The sequence below is a fragment of the Calliphora vicina genome, chromosome 5 (genome assembly GCF_958450345.1).
Source record: "Calliphora vicina chromosome 5, idCalVici1.1, whole genome shotgun sequence".
Lineage (NCBI taxonomy): Eukaryota > Metazoa > Arthropoda > Insecta > Diptera > Calliphoridae > Calliphora > Calliphora vicina.
This window is the reverse complement of record NC_088784.1, coordinates 19867096-19888345: the sequence shown is the minus strand read 5'-3', so window position 1 is coordinate 19888345 and position 21250 is coordinate 19867096. Positions and strand designations below refer to the sequence as shown.

The following is a 21250-nucleotide window of genomic DNA, read 5'->3' as shown; positions in this document are numbered from 1 at the left end:
TTTATTATTTTTTACCATAAAAACATTAAAACTTTTGCAAAGCTTTTGCTAAGAAAAAAATCAATTTTGAAAATAAAAAAGAAAATAAGTTGAAAATTAACAAAATTTTAAAAAAAATCATTTTTTTTTGGAAATTTATAGAATTGGTTATTTTTTGTAAGGATTTTTAGGGGAGTTTTATTTGACAAAAAGCTTTCCATCAGGTCAATTTTATTTCCAAAAATTCGTTTAAAAGATTTCGATTTTAGCAATACTGAACTTCGTACTACCATTTAGCTGGTTCTTAGGGGTTTTCCCTGAACATACTGTTCAATTCCTTCATTTTTAATTCAAATTGGTTTCCGTGTTTTATGCAATTGTTTCCATTAGCTATAAATAAATTTCTCACACATTTCGAAAATAATCTAAAGTTTTTTGTTGTGTTTAACTTTAACAATTCGTTTGTTTTTACTAACAACTAAAAATTGTGATATTTAATAAAGAAACAAATAAATACTCAAATAAATTGTTAATTATGCCCTTCACCATAAAGTTTTTTGTTGCTACAATATCCATTTGCAACCTTATAAAATATATTCTTGAGTCTTTTAGATGACGGACACGAGTAGGATTTTCAAAACCCCCAGATTATTAACGGACCCACATGTGGTCTCAATATTTTAATTATAGACATATGAGTTCTGGTATTTAAAATACTAAAATTCAGCTCATAAATGACTGATATATAAGCAAAAATTTATGACTAATTCGATTTAAAAAAAATTAATTTTCACAAAAAAATTTCTAAATTTCTAAAAAATCATTAAAATCGGTATCGGGTTTTAGGTTCTAGTGAACATTTTCATAGCATATTCAAAGCTTTATCTCTAAAATTGTCTATAATTAAGAGTACACAGCAATCCAAGCTATTTGGAGGCAACGCCTACTTTCAGATGGGCGTGGCTTTTAATGTAATTGTCTATATCTCGTATACTATATTATGTATACAGACAATATATATACCAAACTAAAGGTATTTCAAAGGCCTTTCCAATGAATAACTTAGAAATATACAACTTACAAATATGGACCAACAGTGGGGCAATTTCTGGAAAAAAAAGTTTGCCAGACTTTTTGAAAAAAATCTAAAAAATCTTAAAAAAAAACTATATAAATAAATATTATGTTAGTGTATAACCAATATACTAAACGATTCTGCATGGGCGGAAATCCCAGCCATAGTTATTAGACGATTTTTCACAAAAAATAGCAGCGATCCTCACAAAAGATGGTAGAAAGATTTAGGTTCAAACTTGTTTATTTACACAGAGAATTTCAGCCAGCGAGCTCTTTTGCTTTGTGCCTTATCATGTTTTCAATAGACAGACAGGCGGACGGACAGGAGGACGGACATAGCGAGATCGTCTCAGAATTTCATAAGGACCCAGAATATATGTATATAATTGTGTAGGTCTGCCATGAACATCTGTTTTGATGTCGGATATAAAAATACTGATTTTTCAATTACAGTTTTCTTTTATTAAGGTGAAGGGTATATAATATTCAGCTCAGCCGAATATATAGACCCCATTATAAACCTCCACTGCCAAAAAAAATAAATTGTTAATTTTTGTTTATGTTAACCATTGTTTGTTAAATGTTTATGTTCAAAACGCACTAATCGAATGCCCTCAAATTTATAAAAGCCAAAAGCTAGCAAAAGCTTTTACAAAATCTAACAAAATTTGGCATGCAAAAGTTTTGCAAACCAAAATAAAAAGCTAAATATGCCAGAAAACAAACAAGCTAAAATAATTAACCATTGTTACAAAACAAAATCCTTTAAAACACAAAAAATACAAAAATTTTAAACAAAATTTTCTTTTTTATTTTTTCTATTAAAAACCAAAACCAAAAAAAAAAACCATTGTTTACTTGAATTACCTTGTTCCATTTGTTATCCTGCGTCCATGTGAAAAAAACCACCATCAAACAAACAAAAAAATATCTAAAATTTGAATAAAAAAATATCAAAAATATAAAAAAAAAACACCATGTGCTACAAAATATTACACCAACTACTACAACAACAAATATAAAAAAATATATAAAAAATAAAACACTGCTGTTGCTGCTAAAAAATATGCTACAAAAAATATTTACAAAACCAAAACAAAATCAACGCTGTGCTCCCACAAAAACCAAAAAAAAAAAAACAAAAAATTGTTTACGAAAAACTGTTAATAGGTTTGTCGTGAATTTATGCGCGGTGCTTGCAAACGTGCCGAATCTGAATGCCGTTTTGCACATCCGCAGGAGAGTGTTGCCAGACACGATGATGGTTCCATTACGGTGTGCATGGACGCCGTAAAAGGTAGATGCACACGTGATCCCTGCCGCTATTTTCATCCTCCCTTGCACCTACAGGCACAATTAAAAGCGGCGCAATCACGCGCCACCGCTGTTGCTGCAGCCGCTGCGGTATGCCAAATTTCTAAAAAAACAAACATATTTTTTTATTACCTTGTTTTTTGTTTCTATTACAAACTTATTTTTTTTCTTTTTTTTTTTGTTTATGTTTTTTTTCTTAACTACCTTTTAAAAAATGCTTAATAACCATTTTTTTAGTTTACTTTTATTATTTTTTTATTTGAGCCAAGTTTTCTTTTTAAATATATATTTTTATTTTTCGACAATTTTTAACCTTTAATAGCACTTTTTTCTTGCGTTAACACCAAAAAATCATAACACACCATACAAAATATACTATTTATTATATATTTTAATACTACTCCTTAGTCTAGTCTACATATTTAAAATAAAATGCTTTAACATTTTTATTGTTTATAGTTTAGTAATGATTATTATATCACAAGTTTTATTTTAATTTTTATATATTTTTGAATCACCCCGTGTTAAACGCTTGTTAATTTTGTTTGTTAGTTTAGCGTACATAAATTTTTTAGGGTTGTTTAGAAAGGTAGAAAACAAATTGAAATCAGATTATCATTTGTGAGTCATTATAACCTACACCACCATAGTGCATAATACGTTTATGCTGCTGTTTGTAACGCTCAATATTATTCTCTTATTATTAGTCTCTCTCATCTTAAAGTATACCGATCGACTCAGAAATACTTTTTGAGTCGATTAAATGATGACCGTCCTTCTGGCTTGTTATCCAGGTACAGGTCACAATTTTTCCACCCAAACACGAATCTGGAACTGCCTGAAATCGGTCCATTATTTTACCTAGCCCTCATACTGTTTTTTTTATGACCGATAAAGTCCTATCTCCTCTCGAAATATTTATGATAATGCTAATAATATGATTTATTTACTGGTTATTAAAAAAAGCCCTAAAAATATGCAACGATTTTTATGTTGATGATGAGCAGTTTGTATGCTTTACTGAAGCACATTTATTGTCATTGTTTGTTGTTGTTGCTGATATAATGTATTATTGTCTTCGTTATTTTTGGACTTTACCGGCCATAAATGTTTAATTTATATAGGAATCTACACAAATTTCGCTCCAAATAAGTCTTATATTGGATGTTTGATTTATGCGAAATTAGTTTAAATTTTTAGCTTTTATTTTCATAAATTTTTACATTATAAATTTATTCAAAGTTTGGCCATTGTTAGCTATGACCTTTTGCCATCTTTCTGGTAACAAATGGATTCCGAGCCAAAAGAACTGCCCATCTTTTGAGGCCATGAACGAATCAAGCCAATTTCAGATACTATGTTCTAAAGTGAAACGTATCCCAGAGAAATTGTTCTGCATCGATCGAAACAAATGGTAGTTGAACAGGGCAGGATCAGAACCACTTCTCTCTAAACAGTTTTTAACAGGTATTGAAACAAGTGACCGAGCGTTGCCTTGGTAGAATATTACTGTTTCATGTCTGGCCGCATTTCGGTCCATGCTTGCTTCAAACGTATCAGTTGCATTCGATACAGATTCCTTGTGATGGTCTGGCCAGATATCAGCAGCTCATAATATATAGAAACCTTTTGGTCCCATTAAATACAGACAAATACAGCGCCATAGATATTTGGCTTTGGTGTCAATCCATTTTCCATGCTTTCTATAGCTAAGTCGAACAATAACATAAACGGTTCCATAAAAAATTGGTTTCAGTATTTTCAACTCTCCATATGTCGGACGAAAGTTTTCAATATAGACGAATTCAAGTTCAGTCGATTTTAAATAACTAACTTACGTTCGCTTAGATTTTCTAATGATATCGAGGAACAGGTAATTAAGCGCTTCCTATCTTTAAATTGAAATAAAACAAAGTGTGATACGTAGTATCATCGAATATTTTATTCGTTTAAAAGGCCTATCATGCCATTAATTATGTTGGCTTAGGGGGCCGCTGTGGTTTGTCGCTTATTTGAATAGACTTGCGACTTAAGAAAACCAGACAAGAGATAGTCTAAGGGAGTCAAATAGAACGATCTCGGTGGCCAGTTCACATCACCTCCACATAAGATGACCATGCCCTCAAATCTCTCATATCCAATGTGGCTCAAATCCATGAGCTATGTGGAACGTAGCGCCTTCCTGTTGAAACCACAAGTGGTTTGTGTCCATATCATCCAATTCAAGACAAAAGATATTGGTAATCATCGACCTATAGCATTCGCCGTCTGCGGTGATGGTCCAGCCAAAGTCGTTCTCACATAATAATGGACCAATAATGCCGCAAGCCAACTATTTTATCATTGGCACATGTTGTTGAACGTTATATCCGTCCAAGGTGACAAATAGAATAAATGACAGCCAATTCTACAGATGTAGCTTCAACAATATGACTGCTACAATTGTCAATGTTCAGAAGTCCTTGGAAGACCCTTTATTAAAAGGCCTTTATTATACAAAGATAATTTCCAGCTGCCATCAAATATTTTAACAACATAGAAGAACTCAAACTGTATATTTTCTTATTGTTTGGCCAAATGGACTTTAGAACTCAATTCTTCCGAAGAAAGCTCTATCGATATAGAGTGCAATCAGTATAGACAGAGCAGTCGATATGATCATGTCCGTCTGTCTGTTGAAATCAACTTTCCAAAGTCCCCAAATAACTTTCATACATCAATATATCAACTATAGTCCAGGTTAGGTTGCTATTTAAAATAGAGAAAATCGGCCCACAAACGGCTGAGATATATGTAGGCAAAAATCTCGACTACCTCGATTTTTTCCCAAAATATTTTTTAATCCAAAAAATTTTTTTAAAGCATTTTTTTCCGATTTTTTTTAAATTTCTGATATATAGGCAAAATCCTTAACTACCTCGATTTTTTCCACAAATTTTTTTTCAAGAATTTTTTTCACCAAAAATAATTTTTAATACTTATTTTAAATTAAACGTTGGTGAAGGAAAATAGCCTCCTACTTGTTAAACTTTAAATTTTGGAGATTTTTGCGCCTTAAAACTCACTTTATTCCTTTTCAAAATCTTAACAATTTAAGGAAAGACTCTATCAGAGGCTTTATCCCTACACCACCATAGTGGGGAGGGTATAATGCGTTTGTGCAGATGTTTGTAACGCCCAAAAATATTGGTCTAACACCCACCTTAAAGTATACTGATCGACTTAAAATCATTTTCTGAGTAGATTAAATGATGTCCGTCCTTCCGTCTGTCTGGTTGGTTTGTTGGCTATCCATGTAAATCTTGTGCGCAGAGTACAAGTCGCAATTTTGAAGATATTGCGATCAAATTTGGTACATATTATTTTTTCGACCCAAGAACCAAGCCTATTGAAATTGGCTGAAATCGGTCCATTATTTCACCTAGCCCCCATACAAATGTCCTCCCGAAATTGGACTTTATTTGCCATACATCTTTTATTTATATTTGTCTCTCCAGAAATTTCGCTACAAATAAGTTTTATATATACGAAATTCATTTCACCAAATTTTGTTACGATCGGTCCATAATTAGTCATAGCTCCCATATAGACCCGCTTTCAAAAATCACTTTAATATACATAAATCTCATAAAAATGTTGGTATACTCACAAAATTCAAAATAAATAACTTTCATATAGACATAAATCACACCACCTAATTACGTGGTGATCGGTCCATAATTGCTTATAGCTCCCATATAAGGCCCACTTCAGAAAATCACTTAAAAAATATAAATTATTGAAATTTTAAAAGAAAAATATTTTTGCTCTTTTACTTAGTGTAGGGTATTATATGGTAGGGCTTGACCGACCATACTTTCTAACTTTTTAATTAATAATATGCACTGAAAGATAATTCTGCTCTCATTGTTCTGTTCTTTATTCACGATACACGATGTAGGTACATATTTTTCAAAATCGTGCTATAACTGGCTGAAGTTTTTGTATCTCCACTAGTTGTTTGAAATGACTTTGTGTGAAGGAAAAAGATTTGACTTTCGGTAATGCAACTTTCTGCCACGAACGAGGTTTATCTCAGTTCAGCTCTCCAATAATTTGTTTAGGATTCTCTCAGTTCAGCTCTCATAATAAATTTTATATGAATCGTTGGGCATTAATAAGCCAAATATTCTTCTTGTCTTCCTTGTAACTAATTTTCTCATTTTATAGTGACAATTCTACAAAATTGACCTGCTGTATTTAGTTAATGAATGAATTGTACGAAATCGATCTCCATATATCTTTTTGGCAGGAACTACAAAGAATCACCCAGTATTCCGTAAAACAGTCTCTATGAAATCAGTCATCACGAAGTTTCTGCTAAAACTGTTCACGAACTTTAAAAATAGACAAGTTAAACCAAATTAGAGATAAAAGAACTAGAACCTATCAGTTTTATATTTTTAATTGGGTTTTTGAATACCAATATTTTATTCCTGCATATATCCAAAAACTTCTATTAAATAACTAGAAAAAGAAAACCTGATTAAAACTTTAAAAAAAAACTCCTCACCATAGACTCCATTTATTTAATCAACCAGAAAGTAGATATATTACAATTTTTTTCTTTCTTTAATTTAAAATCCAACTGGCCGCAAATATAAATTAATCGAATAATTTGTAAACTGAATAGCGGTAAAGCAGATGTTAAATATTTTAAATATTTCTGTCAATATTTTAGCATATTTTTGTATAACATAACCAAATGACAACATACATATACATAAAAACATACCTAGTAGGTAATACTCATACAAACATGTTGCTTTAGTTTATTAAAACCTACATAAATAGTTTTCTATACATACATAGTATTTTACATATATTTATACAATTTATTTTGTATTTTCTTTTTTTGTTGTTGTTTAATTTATACATATACATTTGATAATCATATACACAGCCATACAATTCCATACACAACTTAATTAACTGAATATGCCAATGTAGACATTATTATTTACACATTAAATACACACAATTATTCTCGTTTTTGTTTTTTTCTCTTATATTTTTTTTTGTCATACTTTTACTCCCTGCTCTGGAAATTGAAAAAAAAAATTTATTATTATTATGAAAATGCAAATAATATGACTTGTTTAATAGGTATTAAAAAAAGCCCTAAAAATATGCAACGATTTAAATGTTGATGATGAGGATTTTTTTTTATGCTTTACTGAAGCACACAGTTATTGTCATTGTTTGTTGTTGTTGTTATTGCTGTTATAATGTATTATTTTCGTGGTTGTTTTTGTATACAACATATTATCATAAAAACAACAACAATAACAAAAACAATGACAAAAATTAATTTTTATTAAAAACAATTTGTTGATTATTTCCATATAAATCATAAATAAAATTAAAAAATAACAAATACACACTCATACTTTGGTTTTGCAAAAAGAATTCTTTCTCTCATTCTCGTATTTCTGTGGGATTTATTACAACATGCTTTTCGCTTAAGGGCAGAGTGAGAGTCAGAGTGTAAAATTCTCTTACATTGATGTTGATGAAGGAAAAGGGATTAACTGCTGTTTGGTTTAGTTTTATGTCAGATTTGAAAAGAAATTATTGTAGATTTATGAAAAAAATTATATAAATGTGGGGTTGATTATTATATAACCATTCAATGCTACAATCACAGTTGTTTTTTGTGGATTTTTATCATAATTAACATGTTTCCCCAGGTATTCGTTTAAATTCATTTGAATTCCAAATGAAAGAAAACTATGTAAAGTGAGGGCGTAAAAAAAATATTTTTTAAGTGAAAATATAAAATTTTTTTGTTTTAAAAAAATCATGAAAAATAGAAAACGGCAGAAATTGTTCAGATTTATTGCTTTATCGCAAAGCCACATGTAATAGCAACCAAATGAGATATCGTTCATAAAAATCGATTTATTCTTTTCGAATTTATGCACAATTAATTGAATTAGCTCATTTTCACAAAATTTTAGTTTTTTGTTTGATATGCAAAAAATTGACTACTTAATGTTCTTCTTTTGAATGATTGAATATTGAGAAAATTTTCCTAATGCTATATACTAATTTTTACATATATATTGCGTTTCAATCGGTTCAGTAGTTTCGGAGTTATAATAAAAAATTGAAGCAAAAAATATATTTTTTACATGAAAAAACCTAATTTTTTTGTTTTAAAAAAATCATGAAAAATCGAAAACGGCAGAAATTGTTCGATTTATTGATTTATCGCAAAGTCACATATAATAGCAACACAATAAGATATCGTTCATAAAAATCGATTGATTCTTTTAGAATTTATGCACAATTAATTGAATTAGCTCATTTTCACAAAATTTTAGTTTTTTGTTTGATATACAAACAAATTGACTACTTAATGTTCTTCTTTTGAATGATTGAATATTGAAAAAATTTCCAAATGCTACATACAAATTTTCACATATACATTGAGTTTTAATCGGCTCAGTAGTTTCGGAGTTATAATAACAAATTGAAGCAAAAAATTATTTTTTTACATGAAAATAGCAAATTTTTTTGTATTAAAAAAATCATGAAAAATAGAAACCGGCAGAAATTGTTCAGATTTATTGCTTTATCGCAAAGCCACATATAATAGCAACAAAATGAAATATCGATCACAAAAATCGATTGATTCTTTTAGAATTTATGCACAATTAATTGAATTAGCTCATTTTCACAAAATTTTAGTTTTTTGTTTGATATACAAAAAATTAACTACTTAATGTTCTTCTTTAGAATGATTGATTATTGAAAAAATTTTCCAAATGCTATATTCCAATTTTCACATATATATTGCGTTTCAATCTGCGCAGGAGTTTCGGAGTTATAATAACAAATTGAAGCAAAAAATATATTTTTTACATGAAAATAGCAAATTTTTTTTGTTTTAAAAAAATCATGAAAAATCGAAACCAGCAGAAATTGTTCAGATTTATTGCTTTATCACAAAGCCACATATAATAGCAACCAAATGAAATATCGATCATTAAAATCGATGGATTATTTTCGAATTTATTCACAATTAATTCACATAAGTCATTTTGCAAACGAAGCAGTACTTATAATTTAAACTTAGTTTAACCCTACATTTTGTTTTAAATAGCATAAAGTTTAGCTCTGAACAATGTTAAACCAACAACTTGTTCACAAAAGCCTTAATATATTTATTTTTACAATTTGGTTTCTACAAGAAACTATAGTTAAGTCGTTCTTTGCTTAACCAGCATATGTTAAAGACCACATACATATAAATAACTCTAACCGAATGTCCCGGCAGTTAAGCAAGCAGTCAATATATCCCTTATGACAGTAACTGATCACTTGAATGTCTCCAATTGATATACTTTGGGTCATTTGACACGTATGTGTTCTTTGTAGTGCAGAGAGAAGTCAACTGGTTACTTAATATATCCCCGGTAATCTAGCGGGAAGTCAATTGTCACTTAAGTCTCTCTAAATAATCTAAAGTGTAGTCAATTTAATTGTTTATTTTGTACTGCACATTTTTGTGAGTAATTCCCAGCAGTTAAGCCACTAATGTATGATCACTAGTCCGACTCCACTTTTGGGTCATTCGACACGTATGTGCTTTTCGTAGTGCAGAGTAAAGTCAATTGGTTACTTTATACATCCCATGTAACCTAGAATTAAGTCAATTGTCGATTTAGTGTCTCTAAGTAACATATAGTGTAGTTACTTTAAACGTTTATTTTGTACTACTTTGGGTCATTTGATACGTATCTGTTCTTTGTTGTGCAGAGAGAATTCAATTGATTACTGTATGTATCCCTAGTAATCTAGCGTGAAGTCAATTGTCACTTAAGTGTCTCTAAGTAATGTAGAGTGTAGTCACTTTAAACGTTTATTTTGTACTGAACTTTAGAAAGTAGTTATTTTATCCACCAGAAGTAATTTATTGTAGAGTTGTCGGAGAAAGGTTTGATTGCAAGATATCGGTTATTGGACTGCAATTGTTTCTAATGTCTGATCACTAGGCTGATTCCAATTTATATATTTAGGGTCATTTGACACGTATGTGTTGTTTGTTATGCACAGATAAGTCAATTGGTTACTTTATACATCCCGGGTAATCTAGCATGAAGTCAATTATCACTTAAGTGTCTCTAGGTAATCTAGAAAGTAGTTATTTTACCCACCAGAAGTAATCTATTGTAGAGTTGTCGGAGGAAGGTTTGATTACAAGTAATCGTTTATTGAACTATCTATGAGCTGGCTTTTTAAGTGAGTATTTTAAAATAACTAGTTATGTAGCTGATCCAGTAACCAGTTAGGTATCTAGTAAGGTAGCTGACTCTATGTAACCGGTATGTGAATCGAATAGGTTGACTACTTTGGACCAACTGTCAGACAGTCTCAGTGCAATCAGAAAAGGTCAGCTAGTCACTTACCTATTTATATAACTAGTTGTCACCCTAATTGATAAATAAAATCACTACTTTGAGACATTCTCCTAGAACTGCTGGGTTTTGTAATACAAATAACTACATAAATAAGTATTTTATACAGCCAAAAGTACGTGTGAATATGCAGTTATGTATAAATATAAATATAAAACATGTCATTATTGAATATCGATTAAAAAAAGATTAAAATTTATAAACGTATGAATGTCTATAAATTATAATAAAGTTTATTTTTATTTTTTCATTCAACACACATTTGCATACATACGAATTAAACACATTGACTGACTATTAAACCAAATTGCAAGGATTTTAAATTGAAAGCAACAAAATTATGTGGAAATATTTAATGTGAAATAATATGGAGGAAAAATTTGTCGGTTTTATAGGAAAAACTGTAACATTTAAATCTCACTTAAAATTTGTTGCATACTTTTAAGCGCTTTTTTTATTCCCTTTGAAATTTAGCAATGATTAAGCAAGTTTAAAGACACTATTTTTTTTGGCTACTTTTTAATTAAGCACCCTACTTTTTTTCCTAAACACTTTTTAAATGCTTTTAAAGTAAAGTATTTTTTTAAATTTTTTGGTTTTCTTTATAGCATTCCTTAGCTTGTTTAATTTGTTTGCCTTACAAAGCAGTTTTCTTGATTTTAAATAGCTTTGTTTCCCTTAGCTAAAGCTTTATTTTGTTAGTTATTAGTTAATTTTTATAGTTTCTAGTTTTGTTTTAAAGTTAAAGCCTTGAGTTTTGTTTTAATTTAAAGAAAATTGTAATAATACATTAAACAAAAATTAATAGTAATGCAACAAAATCCTTAAACATTTTTAGTTTTTTTTTTAAATATTTTAGTAATTTATGTTTTTTAATTATTATTATAAGACTCTTTGAAGAACTTTTAGGGTTTATTACTTGTACACAATATTAGCAAATAATTTAGTGACATTTTATAATTTTAACACATTTATATATTGTTCAACTATTTAAATAGATATGAGAGATCACTGAAGTGTTACATTTATCCTACGATATACTTTAATTATACCCTACACCACCATAGTGGGGAGGGTATAATGCGTTTGTGCGGATGTTTGTAACGCCCAAAAATAATTCATCCACCTTAAGGTATACCGATCGACTTAGAATAATTTCTGAGTCGACCAAATGATGTCCATCCGTCCGTCTGGCTGGTCGGCTGGCTGGCTGTCCATGTAAACCTTGTGCGCAGAGTACAGGTCGCAATTTTGAAGATATTTCGATCAAATTTGGTACATATTATTTTTTCGGCCCAAGGACCAAGCCTATTGAAATTGGCTGAAATCGGTTCATTATTTCACCTAGGCCCCATACAAATGTCCTTCCGAAATTGGACTTTATCGGTCATAAATGTTTAATTTATATATGTACCTCCACAAATTCCACTCCAAATAAGTTTTATATATACAAAATTCATGTCACCAAATTTTGTTACGATCAATCCATAATTAGTCATAGCTCCCATATAGACTCGCTTCAGAAAATCACTTTAACATGCATAAATCGCTTAAAAATGTTAGTATACACACAAAATTCAACATAGTTAACTTTAATATAGACATAAATCATACGACCTAATTTCTTTGTGATCGGTCCATAATTGGTTATAGCTCCCATATAAGGCCCACTTCCGAAAATCACTCAAAAATATAAATTATTGAAAATTTAAAAGAAAAATGTTTTTGCTCTTTTACTCAGTGTAGGGTATATGGTCGGGCTTGATAAACCATACTTTCTTACTTGTTTTAAACTGAGTCTTTCCTTTGGATGTCATGTGTTAAAATTTATTCCTAGTTATAACAAATAACAAACATTTAAGTAAATGTTACTTTCAAATTGTATTGTTTGATTAAAAATTCACAATTCATTAGCATAAATCTATAAACCATTTTTAAAACAAAGGAAAAATTCAAATGTCTGGATCATTTTATGTTGAATTAAATGCAAATACGATATGCAAAGCGACTCTCTCTTAAAAAAAAACAGTTTTTTAGTAGAGACATAAACCAATAAAGTGGTATTGAGTACAGTGTCCGGCAAACAATCTTAATATTAATTGTGAGTTGCTATGAAAGAGACTACTAATACAAACTGGTTTATAAATATAAAATCTACACTCTCTGAGAAAAACAGACAGTGAGGAAAAAGATAGGTCTTCACTCTGTAGACCTTCTAAAAGTCCTGTTTCTACATTCTAAAAGATACGATGCTCATTTTGATCTGTCTTCTCGCAGAAGATGTTCTATTCTAACAAATGTCATACACATTCGAAATTGCATTGCAAAATAAGGTCTAACAAACCATGATTTTAAATTCAGACTGGATTGGTTTTGCAATTATTTCTATAAGTTGTCTCTCTATAATACAATTAATTTGCCCTCGTTATTATAAAATGTTAAATGAAACCAGAACAGAAAAATTTAGTTTTTTATAACATTTGTAATTGTGAAGTTCGCGTGAAGGAGATTTTTATATATAAACTACACACGTGATTCTTTAAAATCATTATTTAGGTTTTATGCAGAATTCATTAAGAATATTTTCCCTAATAACATCCTTTAAAGGTTTGTTTCAGCAGACCTTCAATTAGGCTTAAATTTTTAGTTTGTTAATAGAAGTTGTTAATAGAAGTTTCTATGAGGACATGCTATGGGGCATTACACAGAGGGTCCCCTCCTAGTCCTGTTCAACGGAAGATCTTCTAATATGCCTTCAACCAGCACTGTAACAGACGAAAGGCTTTAGCTTACAATGACACGGAAACGATTTTCCAACTCTGCTGGATGTTCTTGTGTCTGCAAAATAAGGCCTGTCTGCATTGTAGCCCTCTTTTGCGTAAATCAACTCTAGCTCAGACTTAAACCCCTTCTGAACTATTTATTTATTTACAAGAATTGATACTAGGTTTGTGAAAGTCCTGACAGTGAATAAAGTTCAATTTTACGATACCTCATATGGAATCTCCAGCTTAGTTTGCAAACGAACTTATGTCTTGTTAAATAATGAGCAAGACATTTACAAAGAAGTTTAAAAAAACAGTATTCACTTTCCTAAGGTTTCAGCAGCTGCGACAAGAGTAATTAAAAGGTAACCATGTTTATCGATCGTCCAAAAACCCATTAATAATGCCCTCAGCCCCGAAAGGTCTTTTCGATTACGTACCATAAGTTGTATAAAACGTTTCCCATTATATTTAGAGCAGGTTCCTCTCACGAACATACTGGTATCCAATTTTGCGCAATATATTTGTTGCTCTTTGAAAATGATTTCTAAAGATTCCATTTGTAATTGCCGCTAGCAGTACAACAACATTTCTTTTATTAATTTCTCATATTCAATGGAAAATCTGCTATTGAATAAATCGTTTTCAAGTTGAAAGCCAGAAGAGCTGCTTGACTATCAATACAAATATAAGGATACTAGCTGATCCGGCAAACGTTGTTCTGTCATACAAATTATTTCTAGTGAATATTTTGGTTGTTAAATAAAAAATAACGAATGTCTTCTAAGTGAATTTGGCATTATAGGCATTTGTGATGCCAAACAAAATTTTTTGGCGAAAAATATCGGTGAAGCGCGATCATATAATACTAAGTAAAAGAGCAAAAACATTTTTCTTTTAAAATTGCAATAATTTATATTTTTGAGTGATTTTCGGAATTGGGCTTTATATGGGAGCTTTGACCAATTATGGACCGATCACCATGAAATTAGGTCGTGTGATTTTTGTCTATATGAAAGTTAACTATGTTGAATTTTGTGTGTTTACCAACATTTTTAAGCGATTTATGCACGTTAAAGTGATTTTCGGAAGCGGGTCTATATGGGAGCTATGACTAATTATGAACCGATAGTAGCAAAATTTGGTGACATGAATTATGTATATAGAAAACTTATTTGGAGCGGAACTTGAGGAGATACATTTATGACCGATAAAGTCCAATTTCGGAAGGACATTTGTATGGGGGCTAGGAGAAATAATGGACCGATTGTAGCCAGTTTCAATAGGCTTGGTCCTTGGGTAGAAAAAATAATATATACCAAATTTTATCGAAATATCTTCAAAATAGCGATCTGTACTCTGCGCACAAAGTTTACATGGACAGCCAGCCAGCCAACCAGACGGACGTACGGACATAGTTTAATCGACTCTGAAAGTGATTCTAAGTCGATCGGTATACTAATATTTTTGGGCATTACAAACATCTACACAAACGCATAACACCCTCCCCACTATGGTGGTATAGGGTATAAAAAATGGGTGGATAGGGACATCCTAATGTCCAAGCGCGCTAAATAATATAATATTCTCGTACCTACCAAAAATATAAGCAAAATTTCATAAAAATAGGTAAATATTGATATTTGAATATTGTTCATACAAATTACTAAAATCTCGGCTAAAAAACGTATGGTCGGTTGATGAAAATTTGTGGTTATAGGATTTTTTAATGCCAAATAAATAAAATGCGAAAAAAAAGCTTTTGGTCAAAAAATTTTAAAAATAAATTCTGGATAGGTTCATCCTAATGACCTAGCGGTATGAAATATACTTTACGACTTATTCTCATACCTACCAAACATACACGCAGAGAAAAAGTATAATTGGGCATTTAAATAGTGTTACAAGATTTTTAACAATATTATAGTCACAGTAACCATTTACATGATTGTGGTAACCAATATATGGTTAATTTACGATTCACATGATTGTATCAACCATATATATGGTTACAGTAAACAAATATATGTTTGTGGCAACCATATTTATGATGAATAATTTTATCAGATTATGATAAGCCATAAGCCGAGAGCACCATAATATGATAAGTCCTTCATCATATGAATGGTTGTCACAAACATATATTTGTTTACTGTAACCATATATATGGTTGATACAATCATGTGAATCGTAAATTAACCATATTATGGTTACCACAATCATGTAAATGGTTACTGTGACTATAATATAGTTAGAAAACTGGTAACAATATTGAAATGGTTACAGTAACCATGTCCAACTATATTTTTTCTCTGCGTGTACATACAAAGTTTCATAAAAATCGGTTGAGCCGTTTCGGAGGAGTTCAAACACTAACATTGTGACATGAGATTTTTATATATTAGATTTGCCTGCATTTTTATCATAGTGATCGCCACTATATCTGTCTGAAATACGCTAACAAGTGCATATTTCATATCTCAGACTCATTGGTGTAATTTCAAATTTCATCTATAAAGCACTTTTTCTTTGCGGACACTGATCTCACAGATTATTACAATTGAAAGGTAGTAGTTAGCTCTTTGAGATAAACTTTAAAACATTTATTAAACTTTTAACCTAAACATCTTGTTTGTATGTAGCCTTAGTATATTTAAAAACCACCTGTTTAATTCAAATCAATAAAATGTAAACCACTTACTCTTACTTATTGCTCTACATACTTCCTGTTATTATTTTTTAATATTTTCTAAAACAAAAAAACCAAATTATTATTATATTTAAATCATTAGAAAGTAAAGTATATGTACAATATATTTGTTGAACTTTGAATACATTACACACAATACAAATAAAACTTTTAAATTTTTCTTTCCTTTGTTTAACAATTTTTGTTTCGATTTTCCCCCCTAAAACATAAAATTCTTATTACATGAATTTATGCAAATTTTATATGTTTTTTATTTCTATCATTATCTTTTGTTATTCATATTTTAAAACAAAAAAAAATTGTTTATTTGTTTAAAAAAAAAATTTGAATATTTTATTTCAAAAATAAAAAGCAGCTCCATTGGTTTTTTACTGGTTATAATGAAGAAAACTTATTTAAATTGTTTCAGATAAAAAAAAATTGACAATACCAGAAAATAAATATGAATGTGTGAACCATATTAAAAAAGAGATTTTGTTGTATTATTACAAGAAAAAAAAAGAAAAGTTTATTAAACTTACTTTAGGTATTACAAAAAATAATAAATAATTTCAATAGTAAGAGTATTCACAGTATAAAAGAAGTTATAAACGTTTTTTCTTTTAAATTTATTAAGACAGAAGAACTTCTTAGGAAGTTATTTTTAACAACTTCCTTGAAATATTCAGTTTTTCAAGGAAGCTGTTGAGACTAATGTAATAATACTTGTCTTTTATTTATTATACTGTGAATAGTCTTTTAAAATTTATTATTTTTCTCCACACTCAGAGATAAAATATAGTTGTACATATTTACCATAACCAATTCACCAATTTTAAAAGGTTTTTTTTTAACAATATTATGGTCACTGTAATTATTTATATGATTATAGCAACCATAATATTTTACAGCTACGATTCACATGAATATAACAATCATACATATGGTAGAAGCAATTAAGTATATATTTGTGGTAACCAGTTTTATGATGAAGGATTTTTTCATATTATGTTATGGTTATCATAATCTGAGAACAACATATTCAGCCCAATTATGAATAAAAAATTCCGCGGGAGTTTTTTCCCATTGAATTTGAATAGGAAAAATGAGAAAAGGGAAAAAAACTCCCGGGGAATATTTATTCATAATTGGGCTGATTATGATATAATTGTTTATCATGAACATGATTGCCCTAAACATATACTTATTTACTACTAATGTGAAACGTAATTTTAACATATTATGGTTGCCGCCATTATATACATACATAATTACAGTGACCATAATATTGTTAAAATAAACTTCTTAACATGTTGAAATGGTTGGGGTAAACATGCAAAACTATATTTGGTTTATCTATGTGTATTTTTTGTTTGTTTTTATTTAAGTTTTATCTATATTTTATAGGCTTTTTAATATAAGTTAATATTCTTAAATAATTTCTTTAAATTTGATTATTTTATTTTAACTTTATTTTAATATAATTAAAGAAAAGCAAAGGTATTTCGTAAATTTAACATTTTTTAAATAAGTATTTTCAAAAGCTTTAAAATACCTATAAATATTCATATATAATTTATTTTAAAATAAGAGATATTTGTTTTTATAAAATTGCTATAAGAAGGCCTACATAATCTTTTGAAAGAGTAAATTATTTTACAAAATGTAACTAATAAGGAAATACACACAGCCTTAAAAGTGAGTAAACACTAGCGAATTTTTTTGATTTTTTTAAGATCATAAAAATCATTATAGTCCGACTTAAATCTTTTTTTCACAACCGAATCTATTATTCAACCAAATCTCCAACAAACCGAAACTTAAACATTTTAATCGATGGTTAAATTTTAGGATTTTTAGTATCTTAAAAAAAATCAAATAATTTTTGGTGTATACTCACTTTTGAGGCTCACTGTACATCCTCTCAAATTTTGTTATAAAGCAAAATCTTTGTTTAAATCTGTATTAGAGCCTGCTGCAGTAAACTAGACGATTTTTTATATGAAATTCTCTCAAAATCTTTGTAAAGATCGTGTGAGTTTCATGTAAATTTTGTAAATCAAATATTAGCTTGTTTTATTGATCAGAAAATCGAACGAAAAACTATTTTCTAATATTTTTACAAAAAACACTCAAAAATTTATTGGAAACTGAGTGATTTTCATACAAATTTTTAAAATAAATATTTTGTTGTGTTTCTGAATCACGTCATTTGTCTTAATTAATTTAAGTGATTGGAAACGAACACATTTTGCAACATTTAAAGACCACTATATTGTATATTTCATTAAGCAAAAGCTTTTGTCGAACCTGTTAAATAAAATAGCTGAAATTTTTTTATAAAAATCACTCAAAATTAATGGAATGAATGTCCACATAGACTTAGCTGGTTGGCTGGTTCGAAGTATCCTATTTTCCATGACCCTGTCGCTAAATTTAGCTGACATAATGGGTTATGTTGGCTTTGAGAGTTGCTGTGGTTTGTGACTAATTCAATTTTATGTCAAGAAAAAGACTAACAAGGTCAAATCGCACTCCAATAGTTTGTGCTGGTTTACACAAAGGCCGATCAATGTCATTATGTATGGAATATAACACCGTGCTAGTATCGCCGGGGCTTCGCTTGATGGCGAGTATCCGAAATATAAAATTTTCCATGACTCTGTTGCATAAATCAAGCCGAATTTGGCTGATGTCATGCGGCTTTGAGAGCCGCTGTAGTTTGTGACTTATTCGAATATACCTATGACTTAAGAAAATCCCACAAAAGACTAACAAGGTCAAAGTCGTTTGCCAGTTCACATCACCTTCACGTGAGATGGTTATGCCTCCACATCGCTCGTGCAGAATGTGCCATGAGCTGTGTGGCAGATAGTGCTGGTTTACACACATCAAGTTTCCTTGAGACAGTCTGGAGTTTCCAATCTCCTCTTCTCACCCATCTACAAACTCAATATTTGCGCAAGAAAACTTGACATGTATGATCAAGTACTTAGAGCCGTCCTATTCAAGCCACATATCATCAATTCCGGCCAAAATAAGCTGGTAATCATAGACCTATAGCGTTTGCTGTTGAGCCCTATGACGCTTCTGGTCAGTCCAAAATCCACACCAAAGAGTGACTTTTTCAGTAGGCATAGAACGCTCTTGGATGTCATGTGGAAGGGTATCGTTCCAAATTCGACAATTTTGTTTGTTGACGTACCCATTCATCCAGAAATGCCCTCACCGTAAAATGGACGAATAGAACATCCATTTTGATAAAATAATTTTATTATTGGGACGTATTGTTGAACGCTAGATTCGTCCGTGGTGATTTGCCAAACAAGCTGAATAAATAAGATCCAACTCGACCGATCCAGCTTCAACTATATGTCCGCTATCTACACTCAGAGAAAAAATATAATTGGGCATGGTTACTGTAACCATTTAAATAGTGTTACAAGATTTTTAACAATATTATAGTCACAGTAACTATTTACATGATTGTGGTAACCATAATAATGTTAATTTACAATTCACATGATTGTATCAACCATATATATGGTTACAGTAAACAAGTATATGTTTGTGACAACCATATTTATGATGATTAATTTTATCATAATATGTTGTTCTCAGATTATGATAATCCTTAAGCCGAGAGCAACATAATATGATAAGTCCTTCATTTAACCATACTGTAACCATATATATGGTTGATACAATCATGTGAATCGTAAATTAACCATATTATGGTTACCACAATCATGTAAATGGTTACTGTGACTATAATATAGTTAAAAAACTTGTAAAAATTTTGAAATGGTTACAGTAACCATGCCCAACTATATTTTTTCTCTGCGTGTAGCTATCTGTAATTGTTAAAGATCGGAAGTCCCTATTGGAAGACTCTTTATATAAGAAAATAAACAAAATTGTATAGATTTACTTACCCCACAAGTAATAAAAATGCTTTAAACCAGCATTAAATTTGAATGTGCTTCAGAAAAGTTCCAAATTTCCCAGCTAAATTTTAATAATGACATTACTGTTTTATATACCTTTCGTAGTCATTAAAATATACCATCTGCATTACTTGGAAGTAGCTTGGTAATGGTTGCTTTAAACTGCGACACAAAAGTACTAATTTGTTGGACATTTGCCAGATCACTTAAATACTCATACGCATAACTGTAACGGTTCATGCAAATCTGTATTGGAGTACTATAGAAATCAATATAATTCCCATCTAGTTAAGATATTATCTGTTTAAATAGTCAAGTTTCTTACAAAGGCAGGAAAACAGTTATTTTTTGTTTCCGTAGTCTTAAACTTCAGTATACATTTTCCCAAGGACAAAACCAGCCGGTAGCCTGATCCCTACTTGGATGGTAGCGTAGTAATGAAACTAACATGAAATTTTTATTGATAACGGCTGCTGAGAGAGCTTAAGATCACATCCTCACATGCAACTAGTTATTTAAGTGATATCAAAATAATTCAATCAATTATAACTTAATAATTATAAGTGCTTTTGTTAAATATAAAGTTGCCTACAATGATTTTTTATCAGCAAAATCATTATAGTTATTAGCACATTTATCGCCTTGTAAAGTCTTCTCGAAATTCCTTTGAAAATTGTCCCATGATTCCTTAATACTAAATATTGTAGTCTTGTTTTAGTACAAAATTTTAGTTGTCCTTCATATCTTTACAAAGGTTTTAAATACTAAAGCATTTGAAAGAACTTTAATATCAACAAAAATCTCAACTAACTTTTATATAAACACTGCAATTAATTTTGCTGCATTTTGTGGCCTACTCTTTAAATTAATTTACTCTTATTCTGTTAAGAAAAAAAAAATTGCTCAGTTCTCTTTAAAACTATTTGCTTTTCTTTAACTTACTAATATTAACTAAACTTTTATTTTAATTTAACATAATAACTATTATTTATTATATTTATTTGCAGTTTTAATGAT

General features: G+C 29.8%; 1 protein-coding gene across 20 annotated transcripts in view; it reads left to right on the top strand.

Annotated features, from left to right (window-relative positions):
* mbl (muscleblind) overlaps nt 1–21250 on the top strand; it is a 255772-nt gene that overhangs the window by 161042 nt on the left and 73480 nt on the right. For 10 of the 20 annotated variants that reach the window (XR_010576658.1, XR_010576657.1, XM_065514569.1 and 7 more), the window contains one exon: nt 2227–2460. The exons of the other annotated variants lie outside the window; for them this stretch is intronic. Coding sequence is in view for 8 of the 10 variants with exons in the window: in XM_065514569.1 (XP_065370641.1) it covers nt 2227–2460 (234 nt within the window). In the remaining 2 variants the exon portion in view is untranslated. The remainder of the gene's footprint in view (nt 1–2226; nt 2461–21250) is intronic. 20 annotated transcript variants of the gene reach the window in all.